Source organism: Phocoena phocoena, chromosome 20 (assembly GCF_963924675.1).
Source record: "Phocoena phocoena chromosome 20, mPhoPho1.1, whole genome shotgun sequence".
NCBI classification, from domain to species: Eukaryota; Metazoa; Chordata; class Mammalia; order Artiodactyla; family Phocoenidae; genus Phocoena; species Phocoena phocoena.
The window spans coordinates 1,767,805-1,788,846 of record NC_089238.1 but is presented as its reverse complement, the minus strand read 5'-3'; the positions used below and the strand labels follow the sequence as shown (position 1 = coordinate 1,788,846).

The window sequence follows — 21,042 nt, the reverse complement described above, 5'->3', positions numbered from 1 at the left end:
GCACTCAGAAGGCCTTCCTCCAATGTGAACTCTTGATGTCTAATGAGTGGGGAGCTGTACCAATTTCCCATATTTTCTGTACTCATAAGGCCCATTCCAACATCAACTCATAAGGTGCTCCTCCAGTGTAAGGAGTTTGGAGTAGTACCTAAAGAATTTACCATATTCTCTGAACTCATAAGTTTTTAACCACTGTGAATTCTCTGCTGAATGAGGTTGGAGTTGTATCTAAAGAGTTTGCCACATTAAGGGCACTCATATCGTTTTCACTGTGGATTTTCTGGTGATGTATGAGGTAGGACTTCCTAATGAAGGCCTTCTGACATTTTCTGCACTCATAAGGCCTTTCTCCAGTATGGGTTTTCTGATGCTGAAGAAGTACATTCTTATGGCTAAAGGCTTTCCCATATTTGCTGCACTCATAAGGCCTCTCTCCACTGTGAACTCTCTTATGTCTAATGAGTCTACAGTGGTACCTGAAGCCTTTCCCACATTCACTGCACTCGTAAGACCTTTCTCCAGTGTGATTTTGCCAATGTTTAATAAGCTTGGACTTGTAGTTAAAGAATTCCCCACATTCACTGCACTCATAAGGCCTTTCTACAGTATGAATTCTTTGATGTCTAGTGAGTGTGGAGGTGTACCTAAAGAATTTCCCACATTCACTGCACCCATAAGGCCTTTCTCCACTGTAGACTCTCTGATGTTTAATGAATGCAGAGTTGTACCTAAAGAATTTTCCACATTCACTGCACTTATAAATAAAGCCTTTCTCCAGTGTGAACTCTCTGATGTTTAATGAGTGTGGAGTTATACTGAAAGAATTTCCCACATTCACTGCACTTATAAGGCCTTCCTACAATGTGACCTCTCTGATGTCTAATGAATGTGGAGCTGTACATGAAAGATTTCCCACATTCACTGCACTCATATGGCCTTTCTCCGGTGTGAATTCTCTCATGTCTTACCAGTCTGTAGTTATACCTAAAGAATTTTCCACATTCTCTGCACTCATAAGGGCTTTCTCCATTGTGAATTCTCTGATGTTTTATGAAGTTAGCGTTGTACTTGAAGAATTCCCCGCATTTGCTGCACTCATAAAGCCTTACTCCAGTGTGGATTTTCTGGTGCTCAACAAGCATCTTTTCTCGGCTGAAGGCTCTCCCACACTGAGTACACCTGTAATCACTCTGTCCACTACCAAAGGCCTCCCTGCACTCAGTGTCCCTGTGTGGCTTCCCCACACTGTGAGGGGCCGGCTGCTGCAGAAGGCCTGCACTGCCTGAGAAGTCCTTTCTGTCTCTGTTGCATGTCAAGGTCCTCTCTGCCATGTGAATGCTGCTGTTGGTCAGAAATGAAGGCTGCCTCTCACCCCTTCTGGAAAGGTTGTCTCTAATCTGCTCCTTCTGGTGTGGAAAAGGTTTGCCCCACCAAAGTATAGTCTGGGATCGGAGAACATTCTGTCATGCTCAAGCAGCTGCAAAAAGTCTTTCAAGAGTGGGCCATATATCTCACAGGGCTGGGCCTTCCTGGAGGATGGATCTGGCTTTGGAGTCCTGACCAGTGACACTCCTACAGAAACATCTTGCTCAGAAGGTGTCTCCTCATCCTGGACTCCATGCCAACAACCTGTAAGCAGAGAAATGCTGTTGAAGTTCATGATTTTGGTAGGAGGGGCAGCCCCATCAGAAATGACACACCGAAGGCTAGAGCCAGAGAGGAAGGTCTTCTGTGCAGAGATGGACCTGCGTAGCTCCCATGAGAGAGCCCTGACAATAGGTAAGGACTGAAGGAAAAGTTACTGTCTCAGTCCTATTTTGCTATGACAAAATACCACAGACTGGCTGGCTTATAAAGAACAGAAATTTACTTCTCACACTTCTGGAGACTGGAACCCATAGATCAGTCTGCACTCTCCTGCGTCACAGACTTCTCATAGTGTCCTCACGTGGTGGAAGGAGCTAGGAAGCTCTGTGGGGTCCCTTTTATAAGGGCACAAATCTCATTCATGAGGGCTCTTCCCGCATGACCTAATCACCCCAAAGGCCCAATCTCCTAATACTGTCACCTTAGACATGACGTTTTCAACATACGGAACATGGTGGGGACACAAACATTCAGACCAGAGCAGGGAGGAGAGACAGGCCTCCGAGTCAACATGGCCATGGCTACTGGTGACAGGTGAGCACTGTGTCAAAGGTTGTACCCAGACCTAGAAATACTTGATACAAAAGTAATACTAAAGTTCAAGGACTATTTAAGGATACATGCAGACCTCACAACATCTTACATATAGGTCAAATGTTGAACACTGCAAAGGGAGCAATGAAACAGAACATGTGACAAGTCACATGTGAGTCACAAAAGTGTGGCTGGAGTGTGACAGAAGAAATAAAAATGAAAAGTAAGAAATGAGGCGTGGCACTGGTCCAAACATCAATCAATGGTGAACACAGGACAGGTTCCCAGCTCTGACATGTGACCTTTCCCAGGACCTCACACCAAGCCCAAGTACTTCTGAGTGTCTCCTGCCATTGATGTAGTAATGGCCACACTAGCAGATACCCCGAGTCCTCCCCATTGTTCCAGGTGAGGATTGATATAGCACCTGAAAGAGGCTAGTCCTACATGAAAGACAGAAAAAGAAGGGGCCAGCACACGTAGATAGAGATCCAACGCAGGGCTTCCAGCATTCTAAAATTATAAGAACTTCACAGGGGAGACTAGTGACAATCAGTGGTTCCCCAAATTAGTAACTAGGTTGATGCTAAAATTCTTGGCACAGGAGGCCCTAAGAAATGTCAGCAAGAGGAATGGGTTAAGCCTGGCACAACAAGAGTCCCAAGCATCTAGACTGAGGACCCAACCAAGAACAGGCCAAGTCTGAAGGGGTCTCAGACAAAATCTAGATTTCTGACTCCTGAGCCCTATCTTGGAAGGACTCGGAGTATTAGGGATGGGGCTCCCTGTGAAGAAAAATGACACTGTACACACAGTCCAGCCCCGGCACCAACAACACATATGCCAGGAAACCAGGAAAGGAAGCAGTACCAGTGGTCTCAGTGTGGGGAGTACAGAGCTGCCCCCTGGGAAAAGGGAAAGCACAGAGCACAGCTCAGGGCACTGGCTGAGCGTGTGGACCTTACCTAGGGAGGTCACAAGTGCAAAGTTCTCCGTCATCACAGCATGGTACAAGTGTCTCTGAGCTTCATCAAGGAGGCCCCACTCCTGGGAGAAATACACAGCCACATCCTCAAAGACCATACGGTCCTGCCAAAATTGGAAGAGTTTGGTTCATGGACAGCTTCTTGTTTTAACTATATTTTTGTGGATTCTGTATTTATCTATTTGCCATCCATTAATTACAGGGCTAAACTAATGGCCAAATTTGTTTACATCTCCCTTGCAATCCAGAGCCCATACTCTCAACCAACTCCTTAACTAACTCTCACGAACCAGGTCAGTATTTCCCCTGCCCTAAAGCAGCCCAGGGCCAGGTAACAGACAGTTAGGGACAGTTCCCATACCCCAGGTACACAGAATTATACAAACTAGTCACCCATAAACTTTTCATCCAATCCTCCCTGCATTTCCCTCAAAAGTCTAATAAAGGCGCTGACCTTTGGTGTCCCTTAGCTTGTGCTCATGCCTCCTGACCGAATCTGGTGCTTCTAGAGGTAGCCCTGTTACATAGTATACCTCCTTCTCTTGGGAAATATAAGTAATAAAACTGTCTTTTAATGTCATTGGCCTCTCTGTATCATGACTCATTCGTCTCCACTAGTTAAAATCCTGTGGGTGCAATCACTGATGCACTTCCCTTTCCTTTTCCAGGACCTTCAGCCCTCCCCCTACACATCCATTCCTGCTCATCCATCCCTCCTCCCACACGTCCCACCAGTGGCACCAGTGCCTGCTCTCTCCTTATTACCATTGATCACTGTGTCCGGCACACAGCATAAAACACATGGGGGAGGGGATCCACCATCTAAGTGGAGTCCACCATCTAAGGTATGGAACTGCATGTAGGGCCCTACCCCTCTCCTGCCACACAGTTTCCCTGGGGTTCCCCAGGTGTTGACCCTCAGACACATTCAGACTCGTCCCTGTCCTCAGGCACCCAGTGCCAGGGCCCAGGGCCAACCATTCACACTCCTCCTTACCTGCATCTCACTCGTTGGACTGCACCTTCCTCGTGACTCTGACCCTTCCACAGTGACAGTTCCACAGACAGCCCCAGCCCACACCATAGGCACTTCCTTCACCTCCTTACAGGGTACTCTGCACATGGAATCCAGGCAGTGAATGGAAATGCATCCAGCATTCATCTCAGCCCAGTCCTGCCCCTGAACACCAAAGTCCCCTGGGGCCAGGGCCTGCCCCAAGCCCTTCTTAGAAGGTCTCACCACCTGGCCCTGTTTTTTCCTTCCTCCCCAGCCACCCTTTTTATGTGAGACCTCATGTCCCCTTAGCCCTCTCCTTCTTCCGTGTTGCACAGACTGTCCCATAAGCAGTCAGCACGTTCTCTCCTCACATGAAGCCCAGGTACACCGACCTCCCCACCCACACTGTCACTGCACCCTAAGTCTAGCGACTCTCCTAGCTGATCCCATTTCCTCCCTCAACATCCATCTCATGTCCGCTCTGGCCTCAGAAGACTCTCACGCCTACATCCCGCTGTCATGCACAGACAAGGACACTCTGCTCCCTCATCTGTCTTCGTGATGCGCATCACCACCAGCCAGGTACCCAACCCACAGACTTAGTCCTGAGGCCCTTCACTCTCACTCCTTGTCCTCTAATGGCATCACCACCATAAACTAGAAATGATGCCGCCTAAATCTTACCTTCGGCTTCATCGTAGTCCACACAGCCACTCTGTTGTGGCTGTCTCCATCCTGAATCCGTCCTCTGAACTCCAGCCCTCTGTGTAAAAGTGCCCACTCAACACCTCCCCTTGGGTGTCTCTGCAACATTTGTGACGTGGACAAAAATGGACTCTCCTTATTCCACCTGCAAATTCCTCCTAAAGCTGACTTTGCCCATTTTAGTTGATGAGGCATCCATCCTTCCTAACAAGTCCAGAAACCTGAAGTCATCCCCAATTCTTCCTATCGGCCCACTTTCTTGAGTCCCTCACTCTCCATTACATAAAACATGGGCAGCTCTAGTTCAAAATGCATCCAGAAACCAACCGATCCTCCATCTCAACAACTAGCATTCTTGTGTAACACCACCAACACTCATCTGGATTGCTGCAGGAAATCCCCCCTCCAAATATTCCTGCCTTCACTCATCCGTACCCCCAGCCCCATCTTTCTTCCAGTTTGCAGCCAGAGGAAGCCTGTTAGGCTAGGTCATAGCACCTTTCTCCTCTGATTCAAACTTTCCCTACCACCCACCTTCCTCAGTAGAGGCTCAGGACCCCAGGCTATCATTCAAGGCCTCATACCTGTGTAATCCTCACTCAGCTCCCTATTTCCACTAGATATAACAGAGACATGCAGTTCCCTGACCGTCCCAGCTAAGTCTCACCTGCAACTGTCTGAATATTCTGCATCCTGTAGTCAGGACTCTCTGCCACACCTTACCCCATCAGTTGTCAGAAATGGAACTGTTCCATGTAACCTGGTACTAAATATAGGATCCTGGGCCTGGTGAAAGTACATGATCTATAGATGCGAGAGAGGGAGAATGGATAGAAGTCTTGGGAGCTACCATTCCCTGAGGGCATATATATCAGAGTGAAAAAAACATCAGGGTGATAATTGGGATGGATGAAAGGTAGGACCCCTCCACTCACCTGTACAGGGTCCATAACCATTTCTGCCACTGCCGTGGGACCCTGAGGAAGAAAGAAGCCTTGAGAAATGGGTAGCATTGTAGGATCCTACAGCTGAGCTGGACCACCACCCCAGCCTTGCCCTGCCCTGGTATAACGGGATCTCAGCCTGACAGTCTGTGGTCAGTTCTTCAGAAAACAGTACTGCCTCTTACTAGCTGAGTGACACTGGAGAAGGACTAAGCCTCCCTGAGCCTCAGGGAAAAGAAAATGCTTATGAAGATAAGAATGCTTCCAAACTCATAGGGATCTAATGTAAGGAGGACATACCATGTATCAGCTATGATTGTACATAGGATCAATAGTTTTGTACATATTTTCAGTGCAAGTGAAGCAGCAGAGTTTTGAAACTTAGGGTCTTCATTTTTATTGCTTTTTAAGATTTCAGAGGATGTCATATATAGAACTTTGCATTGTAAGCAAATACCTAGAGGTAAATCAATGCCAAGCCATTTAAAAAGTGTTTACATAAATTTAACTGAGTGAACAGGCTCATTTCTAATTGCCTGTATGTATTTAGAGGAATGTTGATTAATTAGTGCTTAAATTAGTTTTCATACATTCTTAAGTTAATGAGTCATGGGGAGGGGCTGGGCAGGCAAGTCAGCTATTAGTCCATTCAGTACCAGGCCTATCACTAAATAATCCTCAAAACAGAGCTTGTTGGGGACCCTTGACCGAAGCAGTGGATCATCCCTCTTGCCTTGAGAGGTGGAGGTGAGTTGGCAGTGCCCTTGTCTGGGACCCACTGGCTGCACTAGCCTGGCTGAGTGGCCCTGAGGGTTGGCAGAGCCTGCAAGTGGAGAATCCGCACCAGCACACACTGCAGGCTCTACAGAAGGAAAGCTCCGTACTCCATCCAGGCCTCCCTTTCTACAGACATATCCCAGAATCCCTCCTATGTCAGGTCTGCTCTTTTCTGGAGGGAGCATCAGGGATGCCAGCACCAGCCCTCATGCCCTGCCCTCCAACTCTCAGCCCTCCCCTCCCTCACCACAGGGCCCATCTCAAGTAACACTCTTAAGACTCCCTCCTCAATCTGATCCCCAGGCCATGCCCTGGTCCAATCCACACCCTCCATGCCTTTGATATTTCCAACCCTGTCCCCTTCCTCTGCTTCCAGACTTTATATTCACCTCCACATATGGTATCTCCATTTGGTGACATCTCCAACTTGATACATGTCAGGATCAACATGTCCAAATACAACTCATGATCTTCCCCCTGAACCTGCTCCTCGCGCTGACTTCCTCATCTCCCCACTATCAGATGTTCAGGCAAAAAAATTTGGATGGTACTTCATTCCCTACTTTTGCTTACAACCGTATTTTATGCAGCAGGAAATCCCGTTTCCTCCAAGTTTGAGATTTCTCCAGAATCTCATCCCATCTCTCAATGTCGCACTACCTTCCTGGCCCAGCCCCTGCCATAATTCTCCTGGGGTCTATCGCGGTGGTCTCCTCAGCAGTCTCCCTGCCTCCATTCGCATCCTATTCTCCCAATTTTTAACTTCTAACTCTGGATACGGTTCTCCCATCCCCATTCCCTTCACAACCTTCCATGGATTCCACCTGCTCAGGTTGCCGTTTCAGGTGAGACAACTCCTCCCCCTCTGTCGACGACACAAGAGACTCCAGGTTTCCCCAATGCTGCCGACTCCGTAGCACCTGCAAGCCGTGCACCGGGGGCCCCCCGGGGAACTCTCTCCCTCACCCCAGTCTACGGGCTGAAAGGGGACCCCTCCCAAGGCCGCCTTCTGTTCTGGGCGCTGGGGCTGACCGGCAGGGAATTGAACGGGCGCACCACCGGGTGGGGCCCTGGGAGACAGATCACCCACCTGAGCTGGGCTCATCCCTAAGCCTCTCCGCCTGCGTTTTCGCTCGGTCACCTCCATGCCCACCAAGCGGCATTTAAGCCCGGAACTCCTAAACGTCCAGAGAGACCCCCCCCAAAGACAGGAAGGACCTCCGGAAGTCCCGCCCCAGATGATGCGCACGCAACCATCCGTCCCTCCTCTAAGCTTTCATTGGCCCAGTTACCGCCGCCGCCGCCGGTCACCGAGCTAATGAAGGCTCAGCAGACGAACGTTTTCGTCTGCACGCATTCGGGGGCGGGACTTCCATAGGCTTCATGTAGGGTCCGGTTTCCGTGTTTTTTCACCTTTTTCAGGGCAGTGAGTCCTGAGTCGGGGCCGAAGAGAATGGAACAGGCGAGGAGAGGCGTTGGCCCCGGTGCCCAGAGGCGGCTGTGAGGCCCCCCCGAGCCCGTAGTTGACGACAGTGCCCTCGTTCCCGCCCCGCCCGCCGCCTCTTCCGGCTCCGTTCTTCCCACCGACCGGTGACCCCGGTGATCGAGGCTGCGCCGATGAGGCCCGCTCAGGTGGGTGCTGCGTCTCCCGGGCCCCCACCCGGCCCGACTGCCGCCTCCGAGTCCTAAATATGGACGGAGGGGCGCCCGCTCAGTTCCCTGACGGTCAGCTCCAGAGTCCAGAACAGAGGGTGGCCTTGGGAGGGGGTCCCCTTTCAGCCTGTGGACTGGGGTGAGGGAGAGAGTTCCCTTGGGGGCCGACGGTGCATGGCTTGCAGGTGCTACGGAGTCGGCAGCATTGGGGAAACCTGGGGTAGCTTTTGTCGTGGGCAGAGGGGGAGGAGTTGCCTCACCTGAAACGGCAACCTGAGCAGGTGCAATCCGTGGAACGTTGTGAAGGAATTGGGGATGGGAGAACCGTATCCAGAATTAGAAGTTAAAAATTGGGAGAGTGGGATGAGAATGGAGGCAGGGAGACTGCTGAGGAGACCACCGCGATAGACCCCAGGAAAATTATGGCGGGCTGGCCCAGGAAGGTAGCGCGACGTGGGAGATGGGATGAGATTCTGCATAGATTTCATTAATAGAGCCTACAGGACTTTCTGATGTGCCATGTATAGCTGTGGGCAGAAGTAGGGAGTGAAGGACCATCTCAAGGGTTTTTTTGTTTTTGTTTTGTTTTTGCGTTTTTGGCAGGAAGCAACCACAAGGAGCAGATTTCAGAAGATAATGAGTTAAATTGTGGATGTGTGACCCTAAGATACCTCAAGGTGGAGACGGCACATAGGTATGTGGACATGAAGGTCTGGATGCGGGGGAAGAGGGCTGGACTGAAGCCGTCAAACGAGTGGAGGGTGTGGACTGAACCAGGGCATGGCCTGGGGATCAGATTGAGGAGAGAGATTTTTTTTTTTTTTTAAGAAAATGTTGGGGGTAGGAGTTTATTAATTAATTAATTTTTGCTGTGTTGGGTCTTCGTTTCTGTGCGAGGGCTTTCTCTAGTTGTGGCAAGCGGGGGCCACTCTTCATCGTGGTGCGCGGGCCTCTCACTATCGCGGCCTCTCTTGTTGCGGATCACAGGCTTCAGACGCACAGGCTCAGTAGTTGTGGCTCACGGGCCTAGTTGCTCCACGGCATGTGGGATCCTCCCAGACCAGGGCTCGAATCCGTGTCCCCTGCATTAGCAGGCGGTTTCTCAACCACTGCGCCACCAGGGAAGCCCGAGGAGGGAGATTTTTCAGGTTGTTATTTCTGATGGGCCCTGTAGTGAGTGTCCGGAGAGCTGAGACTTTGAGTTTGGGGCATTAGAGGGTTCATCATGCCTGATGTTCTCTCCATAAAGGAGCATATCTGGCATAGGAGCTACTCTGGCCTGTGTCTGTAGAAAAGGATACCTGGATGTGATGAATTGCCGGCCTGGATGGAGATGAAGGTGTAAGGTCGTGTAGAATGAGCCCTGCAGGTCAGCTCTTCTCCTAGAGGAGAATCCCTGTGGAACAAAGAAATAGCCAGGTTTGTGGAGCAGATTGGTTCCAGACAAGCACACTTCTGACACACCTCTTCCACCACTCAGGGCAAGAGTAATGAGAGCACTATAGTCAAGGGACTCCTGCAGTGCACTTGAGCGGATCCTTTGCAAACAGGAAACAGTCTTGTTTGCAAAAAGGAAAAGTACCCGACCTGCCTGTTCAGACTCTCCCTACAACTCATTAAATTTAAAATGTATGAAACATACTTACTGATCAAAACATCTGTTAACCAGTATCCTTCTAAATATGTACACGTAGAGGGGCAGTTAGAAATGAAGACATTCAATAGATTAAACATAGGAACACTTTATAAAAAATTGCTTGAAATTTAATTTACCTGTAGTATTGGTAATACTTTAGGTGTTAGCAAATTTAGTGGAATGTTATATATCTCATTTTCTGAAAACCTTAAAAAGCAGAAACAGGAGGGGTGGGTTGAGTTGGGAGATTGGGATTGACATATATATACTCTATGTATAAAATAGATAACTGATGAGAACTTACTGTATAGCACAGGGAGCTCTACTCAATGCTCTGTGTGACCTAAATGGGAAGGAAATCTAAAAAAGAGAGGATATATGTATACGTATAACTGACTCACTTTGCTGTACATCAGAAACTAACACAACACTGTAAAGCAACTATACTCCAATAAAACTACTTTTTTAAAAAAAGCAGAAACAATGCAAACCCACATTTTGAAAACCCAGTCCCTTCATTTGAACTGAAAACATGAAAAATTGTGAATCTTATGTATAGTTACAGCTGATAGGTAGTGTGTCCTCTTATGTTTAATACTACTGTCAGCCTTATGAGGTAGAAACCATTGTTATCCCTATTTTACAGTAAAGGAATTGAGGCTCAGGGAGGTTCAGTCATTAAAGAAGAGTCACACAGCTGATAATAGTGACACTGAGGTCAGAGAAACAGCATAGACCATCAGGCTGAGACCATTTTGCTCCAGGGCAGGCCAGAGGTGATAGTCTAGCCCAGCCTGTAGAATTCTAACGTGGTTGCCCATTTCTCATGGCCTCCCTCTTCCCACAGGTTCCCATGGCATTTGCAGAAATGCTTATGGACCTGTACAGGTGAATGGAGGATGTGCCAGACCTTCATCCACCCCAGTTATCACCCTGATGGTTCTGCCACTCCCATATAAAGAATGCTGGTGGCCTGAGATTGTTCACCCATCCTCCCTTCCTTGGGTCTGAAGTCCCTGTGGTTTCACCAAGGCCTAGGGTCTTGAACTCAGTCCCAGATTATATGGAGCTGTTCCCATTTCCAACAACTGATGGAGTAAGATGTGGAAGGATGTTGTGGGCACAGGATCCAGAATGTCCAGATGACTGGAGGTGAGACTGAGCTGGAATATTCAGGGAACTGCAAGTCTGTTACATGTGATAGGATTATGGTTGGGGGGAGTGAGTGGAGGGTAGGGGCACACAGTTATCAGGTCTCAGTTACAGCCTGAGGTTTTGGGCCTCTAATCCGAGGGAAGTAGGAGCTAGGGAAGGTTTGAAGTAGAGGAGCCAGGTATTTGACCCAGGTTGTAACTGGCTGTGTCTAGCCACAGGAGATGCTGTGTGAGAGGGAAGGTAGAGGTAGAGTGACATGGGGGAAGTGACTGTGGTGGACGTTGGTGGTCGCTGGACAAGAGTCACTGCCGTGGAGGTAGCGAAGTGGTTGCCTTCTGTTTGTGTTCTGAACAGACCTGGCCATATTGAGTGATGTGGAGAGCGTGGGACTGGGAGATGAGATGGAAGGGCGAGTCAGAGGTGACCCCAAGTTTCTAGCTTTCTCTGGAAAGATGTGTTCTGGACACAGTGATCAGTAGAAATAAGGAGAGAGAGGCACTGGTGTCACTGGACCTTGTATCTCTTCCACATTTGGGAAGTGGGGGTGGAGGTTGAGGAGGGAATGGACTTGTCAGGGGAAAGAGTAAAGATCCTGGAGAAATGAGCTGTGCATTGATTGAACCCTCCCCATTTTGGCGGGGACTTGTGGTTTTTACAGACGTGGCCATACATTTCTCTCAGGAGGAGTGGGGGCTCCTTGATGAGGCTCAGAGACACCTGTACCACCATGTGATGCTGGAGAACTTTGCACTTCTCTCATGACTAGGTAAGGCCCTCATGACCCTTCCCCCACCCCAGTGTCCTGGGCTGGGCTGTTATTTCCGACCAAACCATGAGTAATCCTTCCTTCCTTGGTTTCCTAGCGTATGTGTGTGGGAGCCATTCCCAGGCTGTGTGCACCATACTGCCTCTCCCCAAGCAGCCCCATCCCATGTTGCTCTGAAACCTTGCCTGGCCCTGGTCAAGTTACTCTGTTCAGATGCATGGAGGCCTTCCCTCTTCTTGCTGACGTTTTGGGGGGCCTGCCTGTGGCAGAAATACATGCTTACTACTTGTAGAGACCACTGACTCTGTGAGACCCTCCACTGTAGTTCTTGCGATTTTTGAATGGGGGCCGTCATGTGTTGGCTCGCTCTGGGGGCATGCTGTCCACTCCCTTTTCTTGTGTTTCACGTGGGTTGGTCTGTGACAGGTCCCATAGAAGTGCTCACCATGAGGCAGAGAGAGGGGCCTGAGTGTCTTGAAAGGATGGACATTACTCCATCAGTGCCAACAAGAGGTGGCTCTGGAGCTTAGGAGCTGGGAGAGGGTGTGTTGTCAAAGCTGGCTTCAAATCACACTGGAAGCCAGGCCTTTGTCCACCACTGGGTGATGCCAGGAACAATGGTCAAACTTCATTTCTACATTTTCTTTCCTATTGTCATTTCTAATCTTCCAGTCCTCGGCTTCCCTGACTTTTGTAGTCTCCACTTCCTATTTGTTCCTTTGCCGTGCTGTCAACATTTGACCCACACTTAAGCTATTGTGACATTTGCACATATCTTTTTTATCTAAGTTACAAGTTCCTATATTTTTTTTAATTGAAGTATAATTGATTTACAATGTTGTGTTAATCTCTACTGTACAGCAAAGTGATTCAGTTATACATAGATATACATTGATATACATCCTTTTATTTTTTAATATTCTTTTCCATTATGGTTTATCACAGGATATTGAATATAGTCCCCTGTACTATACAGTAGGACCTTGTTGTTTATCCATCCTATGTATAGTAGCTTACATCTGTTAACCCCAACCTCTCACTCCATCCCTCCTCCAACACCCTCCCCTTGGCAACCACCAGTCTGTTTTCTATGTCCATGAGTCTGTTTCATAGATATGTTCATTTGTGTCATATTTTGGATTCCACATATAAGTGAAATCATATGGTATTTGTCTTTCTCTTTCTGACTTAATTCACTTAGCATGATAATCTATGGCTGCATCCATGTTGCTGCAAATGGTATTATTTCGTTCTTTTTTATGGTTGAGCAGTATTCTATTGTATATATGTAGCACATCTTCTTTATGCATTTGTCTGGCGATGGACATTTAGGTTGCTTCTATGTCCTGGCTATTGTGAATAGTGCTGCTGTGGACATACGGGTGCATTTAGCTTTTTGAATTAGAGCTTTATCTGGATATATGCCCAGGAGTGGGATTGCAGGATCATATGGTACTTCTCTTCTTAGTTTTCTGAGGAAGCTCCATAGTATTTTCCAGTGACAGCACCAACTAACATTCCTACCAACAGTGTAGGAGGGTTCCCTTTTCTCCACACTCTCTCCAGCATTTGTTATTTGTAGAGTTTTTAATGAATGGCCATTCTATTTGCACATATCTTTAAACAGTCCTTGGATACCAACTACTGGGTCACAATCAGACATCTCTGGCTCTGGATACAGCCTTCTACCCAGTACTCACTTCTCACCAGCAGCCATGGCCTTGTGGAAACCCATTTTCAGAGGAGTGAGCTGGGGACCCTTCTCCTCCCTGCATTGTACCCCTTCCTTTTGTCCTTACCTACTGTCAGGGCTCTCCCACCATCTGAGCTTCCCAGGTGCAGCTCTGCACAGCAGGCCTTCTCACTGGCTCTGGCCCCTGTTGTTATCATCAGTCCTATGTATTTATTCGTAGGTGTGGGTGACACACATTTGTGGTGGGGCTGCTCCTCCCACCAGTGTCAATATGCTTCACCAGCATTTCTCTGGTTGCAGGTTGTTGGCATGGAGCCCAGGATGAGGAGCCAGCCTCAGAGCAAGGTGTTTCTATAGAAGTGTCACTGGCCAGGACACCAGAGCCAGGTCCCTCCATCGGGAACACCCAGCCCTGTGGGACATGCAGCTCACTCTTGAAAGACATTCTGTCCCTGGCTGAGCAGGGTGGAACGCACCCTGGGCAAGGACTATACACTTGTGAGGCAAAGCTTTGCCAGCACCAAAAACATCACATTAGAGAGAAACTTTCCTGAAAGGACAAGGGGAGGCCTTCATTTGTGAAAAACTGTACTGTCCACATGACACAGAGGACCTTCACATGCAGGGAAGGTGGGAAGGACTTCCCAGCCAGCACAGGCCCTCTCCAGCACCAGCCTCTTCATGGTGTGGGAAAGCCACATGGGGACATTGCAGATAGAGAGGACTTTCAAAATGGGCAAAGTGCTTACAAGTGCACTCAGTGTGGGAAAGCCTTCAGCCATAACCATACACTTGTTGACCAAGAGAAGATCCACACTGGAGAATAGTTTTATGAGCATAGGGAATGTGGGAAGGCCTTTCTTAGAAAGTCCCACCACGAGCAGCATCAGAAAGTCCACACTGAGCCTGGGCTTTATGAGCACTCAGAATGTGGGGTATTCGTTACAGAAATATCTGGCCTCAGTGACCACCAGAGAATTCACACAAGGCCAAAGCCTTTTGAGTGCAGCCTTCTTTAGACCGTCCCAACTCGTTGGTCACCAGAAAATCCATACTGAAGAAAGAACTTACGGTTGTAGTGAGTGTGGAAAATTCTTTAGAAACTGTTCCACACTCATTAGACACCAGAGAGTTCACACTGGAGAAAGGCCTTTTGAGTGCACTGAATGCGGGAGAGCCTTCACCTGCAAACATAGGCTTGTTGAGTACCAGAAAATTCACAGTGGTGAAAAGACTTTTGAGTGTAGAGCATGTGGGAAAGCTTTCAGCCACAAAGGCACAGTTGTTGAGCACCAGAAAATCCACACTGGAGAAAGGCCTTACAAGTGCAGCGAATGTGGGAAATTCCTTATGGACAGCTCCTCACTCATTATTCATTAGAAAGTTCACACTGGACAAAGACCTCATGAGTACGGCAAATGTGGAAAAAAATTTTTTTTAATTTATTTTAATTTATTTATTTTTGGCTGCGTTGGGTCTTTTTTGATGCACGCAGGCCTTTTCTAGTTGTGGGGAACGGGGGCTACTCTTTGTTGTGGTGCACGGTCTCGTCTTCTCGTTGTTGAGCACGGGCTCTAGGGCACGTGGGCTTCAATAGTTGCAGCGCATGGGCTCAGTAGTTGTGGCTCGTGGGCTCTAGAGCTCAGGCTCAGTAGCTGTGGCACACAGGCTTAGTTGCTCCACGGCATGTGGGATCTTCCTGGACCAGGGCTCGAACCCGTGTCCCCTGCATTGGCAGGAGGATTCTTAACCACTGCGCCACCAGGGAAGCCCCAGATGTGGAAAATTCTTTAGGTACCGCTACACCCTTATTAGACATCAGAGAAATCATACTGGAGAAAGGCCTTATGAGTGCATCAATGTACGAAATCCTTTTGTTGCAGCTCCACACTCGTTAGACATTGGACAAATCCCACTGGAGATTTGTTATTATTAGTGCAGCTAATGTGGGAAATTTTTGTAGTAAAACTCCAGAGTCAGTACACACTAGCGAGTTCACATTGATGTGAGGCCTTATAAGAACAGCAAATAAGGGAACATCTTTACATACAACTCTGGTCTTGTTAAACACTGTAGAATTTACACCGGAGAAATGCCTTCTGAGTGCAGTGAGTGCTGGAAAGTCTGTAGCCAAAACTTCCATTCATTTGGCTCCAAAAAGTTCGCACCAGAGAAAGAACTTATGAAGGAAGCAAATGGGGAAAGGACTTCAGCCGAAAGTCTGCTCTGATTGGCACGGTGAAGTACATATTATGTACTTTTGGGGGGTTTTTTTCCCCTTCTTGTGTTAAAATACACACACATAAAACTTGCCATCTTTTAAGTATTTTAGTGTGCCGTTCAGTACCGTGAAGTACATTCACACTGTTGTGCAACCTAATCTCCAGAGCTCCTCTTGTTTTGCAAAAATGAAACCCTGTACTCATTAAGTAACAACTCGTACTCCTCTCCTTCTCCAGCCCCTGGAAACCACTATTCTCTGTCTCCTTGATTTGAGTGTCCCAGCTGCCTCATGTAAGAAGAATCATACAGTTTTTGTAGTTTTGTGAAGACTTTATTTACCAGAATCTCACATTTCACGTATCACGTGTTCTGTTTCAGAAGTCCTTTCCTTTTTAAGCCTGAATTATACTCCATTGTATGCATATACACATCTTTATCCATTCATCTGGTGATGAAGACTTCCCTTGTTTCCATATTTTAGCTGTTGTAAAGAGTGCAGCTGTGAGAACGACTGCACAAATATCTCCTTGAGATCCTGTTTTCAGTTATTTTCAGTGTATAGCCAGAAGTGGAATTCCTGGATCATATGGTCAATTTTTTAAAAAAATTTATTTTTGGCTGCATTGGGTCTTCATTGCTGCACGCGGCCTTTCTCTAGTTGTGGAGTGCGGGCTTATTGCAGTGGCTTCTCGTTGTGGAGCACCAGCTCTAGGCGCGTGGGCTTCAGTAGCTGTGGCGCACGGGCTTATTTGCTTCGTGGCATGTGGGATCTTCCCAGACCAGGGCTCGAACCCGTGTCCCCTGCATTGGCAGGCAGAGTCTTAACCACTGCACCGCCAGGGAAGTCCCCAATCTATTTTTAACATTTTGAACTGTTTCTTTTATTGGCTGCTCCCATCCTTTATTTTATGCTCCCATCAAACGTCCACAGAGTTCCAGTATCTCCACATCCTCATTGACATAATTCTATTTTCCGTTTCATGTTTAATAGTAGCTATCCTAATGGATGTGAGATAATATCTCACTGTGGTTTTGTTTATTTTATTTTATATTATTTTTTCTTTTTCATGGCTGCGTCGGGTCTTAGTTGCAGCATGCGGGCTCTTTGTTGTGGCGCACGGGCTTCTCTAGTGTGGCATGCAGATTTTCTCTTCTCTAATTGTGGCCCGTGGGCTTCTCTCTAGGTGTGGTGTGCAGGTTTTCTGTTCTTTAGTTGTGGCGCGTGGGCTCCAGAGCATGTGGGCTGTATAGTTGTGGCATGCAGGCTCCAGAGCGTGTGGGCTCTGTAGTTTGCAGCATGCGGGCTCTCTAGTTGAGGAGCGCAAGCTCAGTAGTTGTGATGCGTGGGCTTAGTTGCCCTGTGGCATTTGGGATCTTAGTTCCCCAACTAGGGATCGAACCCACATCCCCTGCATTGCAAGGTGGATTCTTTACCACTGGACCACCAGGGAAGTCCCCTCACTGTAGTTTTGTTTAGCATTTCCCTAATGATTAATGATCATGTCTTCTTGGCCAGTTGTGTATATTCTTTGTAAAAATCTCTATGTTTACCCCTTTAAAATTTTTCTTATTGGTGAGTTTTAGCAGTTCTTTATATAATCTGGATACTGACCACTTATCAAATATATGATTTGCAAATGCTTTTCTTCCATTCAGTAGCTTGCCATTTCACTCTGTTGATTGTGTCCTTTGCACAGAAGTTTGTACCCTTATTTTTGCTTTTGTTTCCTATGCTTTTCATGTCAATGCCAAGAAGTTATAAATCCAATGTCATGAAGCTTTTCCCCTATGTCTTCATCTAAGAGTTTTTGAGCTTACATCGTACTGTCAGGTCTTTGTTTATTTTGAGCTCATTTTTGGGTGTGGTGTAAGGTAAAGGTCCAACTTCATTCATTTGAATGCAGATATCCACTGTAATTTGTTGGAGAGACTGTCCTCCTCCCATTGAATTGCGTTGGCACTCTTGTTGATTATTTGATCAAATATACTGGCTTCCAGTTCTGGGCACTCTGTTCTGTTTCATTGGCCTAAAGTTTTGTGTTTATGGCAGTACCAGTGTTTTGTTTTTGCTTTTTTAAAATTTTTATTACAATGTAGTTAATTTACAATGTTGTGTTAGTTTCAGGTGTACAGCAAAGTGAATCAGTTATTCGTATACATATATCCACTCTTTTTTAGATTCCTTTCCCATATAGACCATTACAGAGTTTTGAGTAGAGTTCCCTGTGTTAGACAGTAGCTCCTTATTAGTTATATTTCAGTTTTGAGTCCCTGGCATGATGTTAGTCATTTCCTCTTTTAGAGCAGCAGCTGATTAAGACCACAACCAATCACTGTCTATATCAGGCACTCACACTCTGGACACCATCCCTTATGTCCCAGGGCCAGGATACCAGGCAACTGGAGACAGCCTGTATGCCCCTGACCCCATGAAATTATTCCAGCTAGGTCATCCATGGGGAGCCTGGGAAACCTAGGTAGCCCCAGACCACCTGCTATGTATAGGGTGCTCCCTACAGCCCCAGGTTACTTACTGTGTCCCTGTACAGCCTGTTGTGTGCCCTGCCTGATGCCCTTGTCTCATCCTAAGCCCTAGGTAACAGAATTCTTTTTATCTACCCAAGTGTCATCAAGAACATTTAAATCTTACAAAACAACTACAAACCCAGAAGAGTGTTAGGAATGCAGTGAATGTTGAAAGTTATTCAGCTATTAGTCTAAACTCAAACAGCACTGGTAAATTTAAATCGGAGAAACATCTTCGGAGTGCAGGCAACATGCTGTTTCCTTGTTCTATGTAATTACAGAGCGACATTTGGAGATTAGTCTTTGTGAAAGAGAACTCAGCCATAAATTGAACTTCATGCCTCCAGACATGCCAGGAAGATTCTCTTAAGTACCAAGTATATTGGAAGCTTTCATGATAACACCTTGCACTTCCGGACCTGCCTGGAGTCCTTGCCAGAAATAAGTTGTTACCAGTATCTGTTACGTTAGCCTTCCCTCCTCTGCCACACAGCAGGGTGCCGCAGTGTGTATGAATCATCCTTACAGTGCTCGGGAGGCAGGAAGCTATGCTTCCTCCCTTCATCTGGAGGACTCACCCGTCTCTTGACTTTTGGGGTATCTCATTCACTTCCCACTGATTGTTTTGGGTGGGATATTACCCAGTTCTGGAAAAGAGGACTCCAGCTGGCTTCTGCAGGCAGCTTGTGGAGATTGCCCTTCTTCGTGAGTATATTTGATTGACTTGTAATGGTTGGGTTGATTTTTCCACCCTCAGAGTCACCCGACCCAGGACCATCAGCAGAGCTTAGAAGGGTTTGAATTCCGCTCTATCCCCAGAATCAAAGCTCTCAGACACCAGGGAACACTACCCTGCTCACCTGTCCCATGACTCCAAGATTCAACCCTTCTCTCACTCATGAACTCAGGATACATTTCTGTCATAGCAGTAGAATTGTTTCACTGCATGCACCTGCTTTCACATATGTGTACCATACTTAATGACGAGCTCCTTCCCTGCTCAAGGGCAGGACCCATATCTCTGTCATCCATGTCATCCCACTACTCAGAACACAGTGCTTGGTGGGTGGAGCAGCAAGGCCACAGCCAGACCCTCTGAGTGGCCACAGATATGAAGACAAGGCAGAGAAAACTGGATGGTGAGAGAATGAACCCTAGTGGGTCCTTCACCCACTGGGATGCATCTCATATGTCTTGCAGTTTGGGGCCCAGGTCCCTTTATGGGCCACCTTGTCCCAGGGAGCTCCCAGTTATGGAAAGAATAACCCTCTGCTTTGAACCAAGAATTGTTTCCTGAGAGTGGATTCTCCGACTCTCATGGATCCCAAGGCTCAGATTCATGTACAGCTACAGCTACAACCCAGACAATTATCTTGAGAGGAGATATAGGAGGGTAGTGTCTTCAAAACGCAACTTACTTTCCTACAGAATACAGGAACCACAAAGCTATTCTCAAAACATTATAAATTTAGCGGAAAAAATGATGTTTTTTCTCACTGAGAGCTGTGTGTGCAATAACAATATTGGATAAAACAAAACATAAAGGGTTCGTGTCCACCTTGGCAACACAAAAGTATGTATTTGATTATACAAAAGGCTCCAAGGAGGGCTCAACTGGACAGTACATTTTTTTAAACCAAAGGTCATATTGATTATTTCATGCAGCTTTGAAATTAGCCCCAAAGACAGTCCCAAGGGAGGAATTTGAACACAACCTGACTGATAAGAGCATCCTGAGAATAAGACCACAGTAGTAACGGTGAAACCCATGCGTGGCTACCTGTATGCATCCTGGTTTGCCTGTTAAAGTTCCAGTCACTTTACAATACTTCACAGAAACTTTTTTTCCCCTGCAAAAAGCGCTATTTTTTCCATTTGGCCCAGGGTGCGGAGAGGGCTCCAGGGCGGTTAACAATCTGCCCAGTGGCTTCAGGGAGAGGCTTCAGGGAGAAGCCCTGACCCCAGAAGGGCTCACAGGCCGCTGGGCTCCAGGGGCTCCTAGTGGTGCTTGAGGCTGAACCTTTGGAAGAGACACTCGCCCAGCCCAGCCTGGGGGCCGAGCAGCCTGCGGAGGTTGGTCAGGCGGTCGCCCATCTTCTTGATGAGTTTCACCTGCTCATCCAGGAAGTGGCTCCAGGAAGTCCAGAGGTGGAGTCTGCGCGGGGAGAACCGAGGGCCTACGGATCCACAGGGCCTGGCGCAGGTTCTTCTCCGTCAGCCGGGCGGCTTCCACGGCGTCCTGGGCTTTACCCACGGCTCCTGGGACGGCTTCAGCACGTCCTGGAAGAGGGCGCGGCCACGGCGCTGCTTTTGCCTTTTCCACTGAGCTCGGGCCGTCCGGCTTCTCCTCGGCCAGTTCGCGAAACGATGTCTCTGGCCCTCGCGAGCTGCTGCGTCGGGTCGGAAGAGAAGCGCAGAGACAGGTAGGTGTGGGAGAGCGGCAGATGCACGTTACCAGGTGGGTGACTGCGGCCTCCACCTGGCGGAGTAATCGTGACGAATCTGGGAGCTCATGCTTGGTCGGCAGTAAGGAGCTAAGCTCAGAAAATGGTGTTGGCTGGTCCCGGAGGGCGAGGAGAGCTGAGTGGGTGATTCCAAGGTTGTGACTGGAAAAAAGCTTGGAGGGTGGTCAGAGTCTGGAGGAAGGGGCCCCCCTGGGTCTGTTCAGTCCAAGTGCTGTTGAAATGAGAGATCTGCCGGACAGCCAAGAAACTTTTATAAAATTAAGCAATGAGCTTTCTTTTCCATGTTCGTTTTTCTGAATTTCACTTAGCTATGTGTTTTATTGTCTTTGTTGTAGT

The 21,042-nt window shown here is 47.8% G+C and overlaps 1 protein-coding gene and 1 pseudogene across 1 annotated transcript; one reads left to right on the top strand and one right to left on the bottom strand.

The window, feature by feature from the left end:
- Nucleotides 1–175: 175 nt before the first annotated feature.
- Nucleotides 176–5,881, bottom strand: LOC136140892 (zinc finger protein 548-like). Its single transcript, XM_065899035.1, is given in 5 exon segments — nucleotides 176–761; nucleotides 763–1,414; nucleotides 1,417–1,629; nucleotides 3,147–3,270; nucleotides 5,804–5,881. Coding segments are annotated over 5 exon segments (1,653 nt in total).
- A 5,752-nt stretch (nucleotides 5,882–11,633) lies between these two features.
- LOC136140891 (zinc finger protein 547-like) lies at nucleotides 11,634–14,872 on the top strand (annotated as a pseudogene).
- The last annotated feature ends 6,170 nt before the right edge of the window (nucleotides 14,873–21,042 follow it).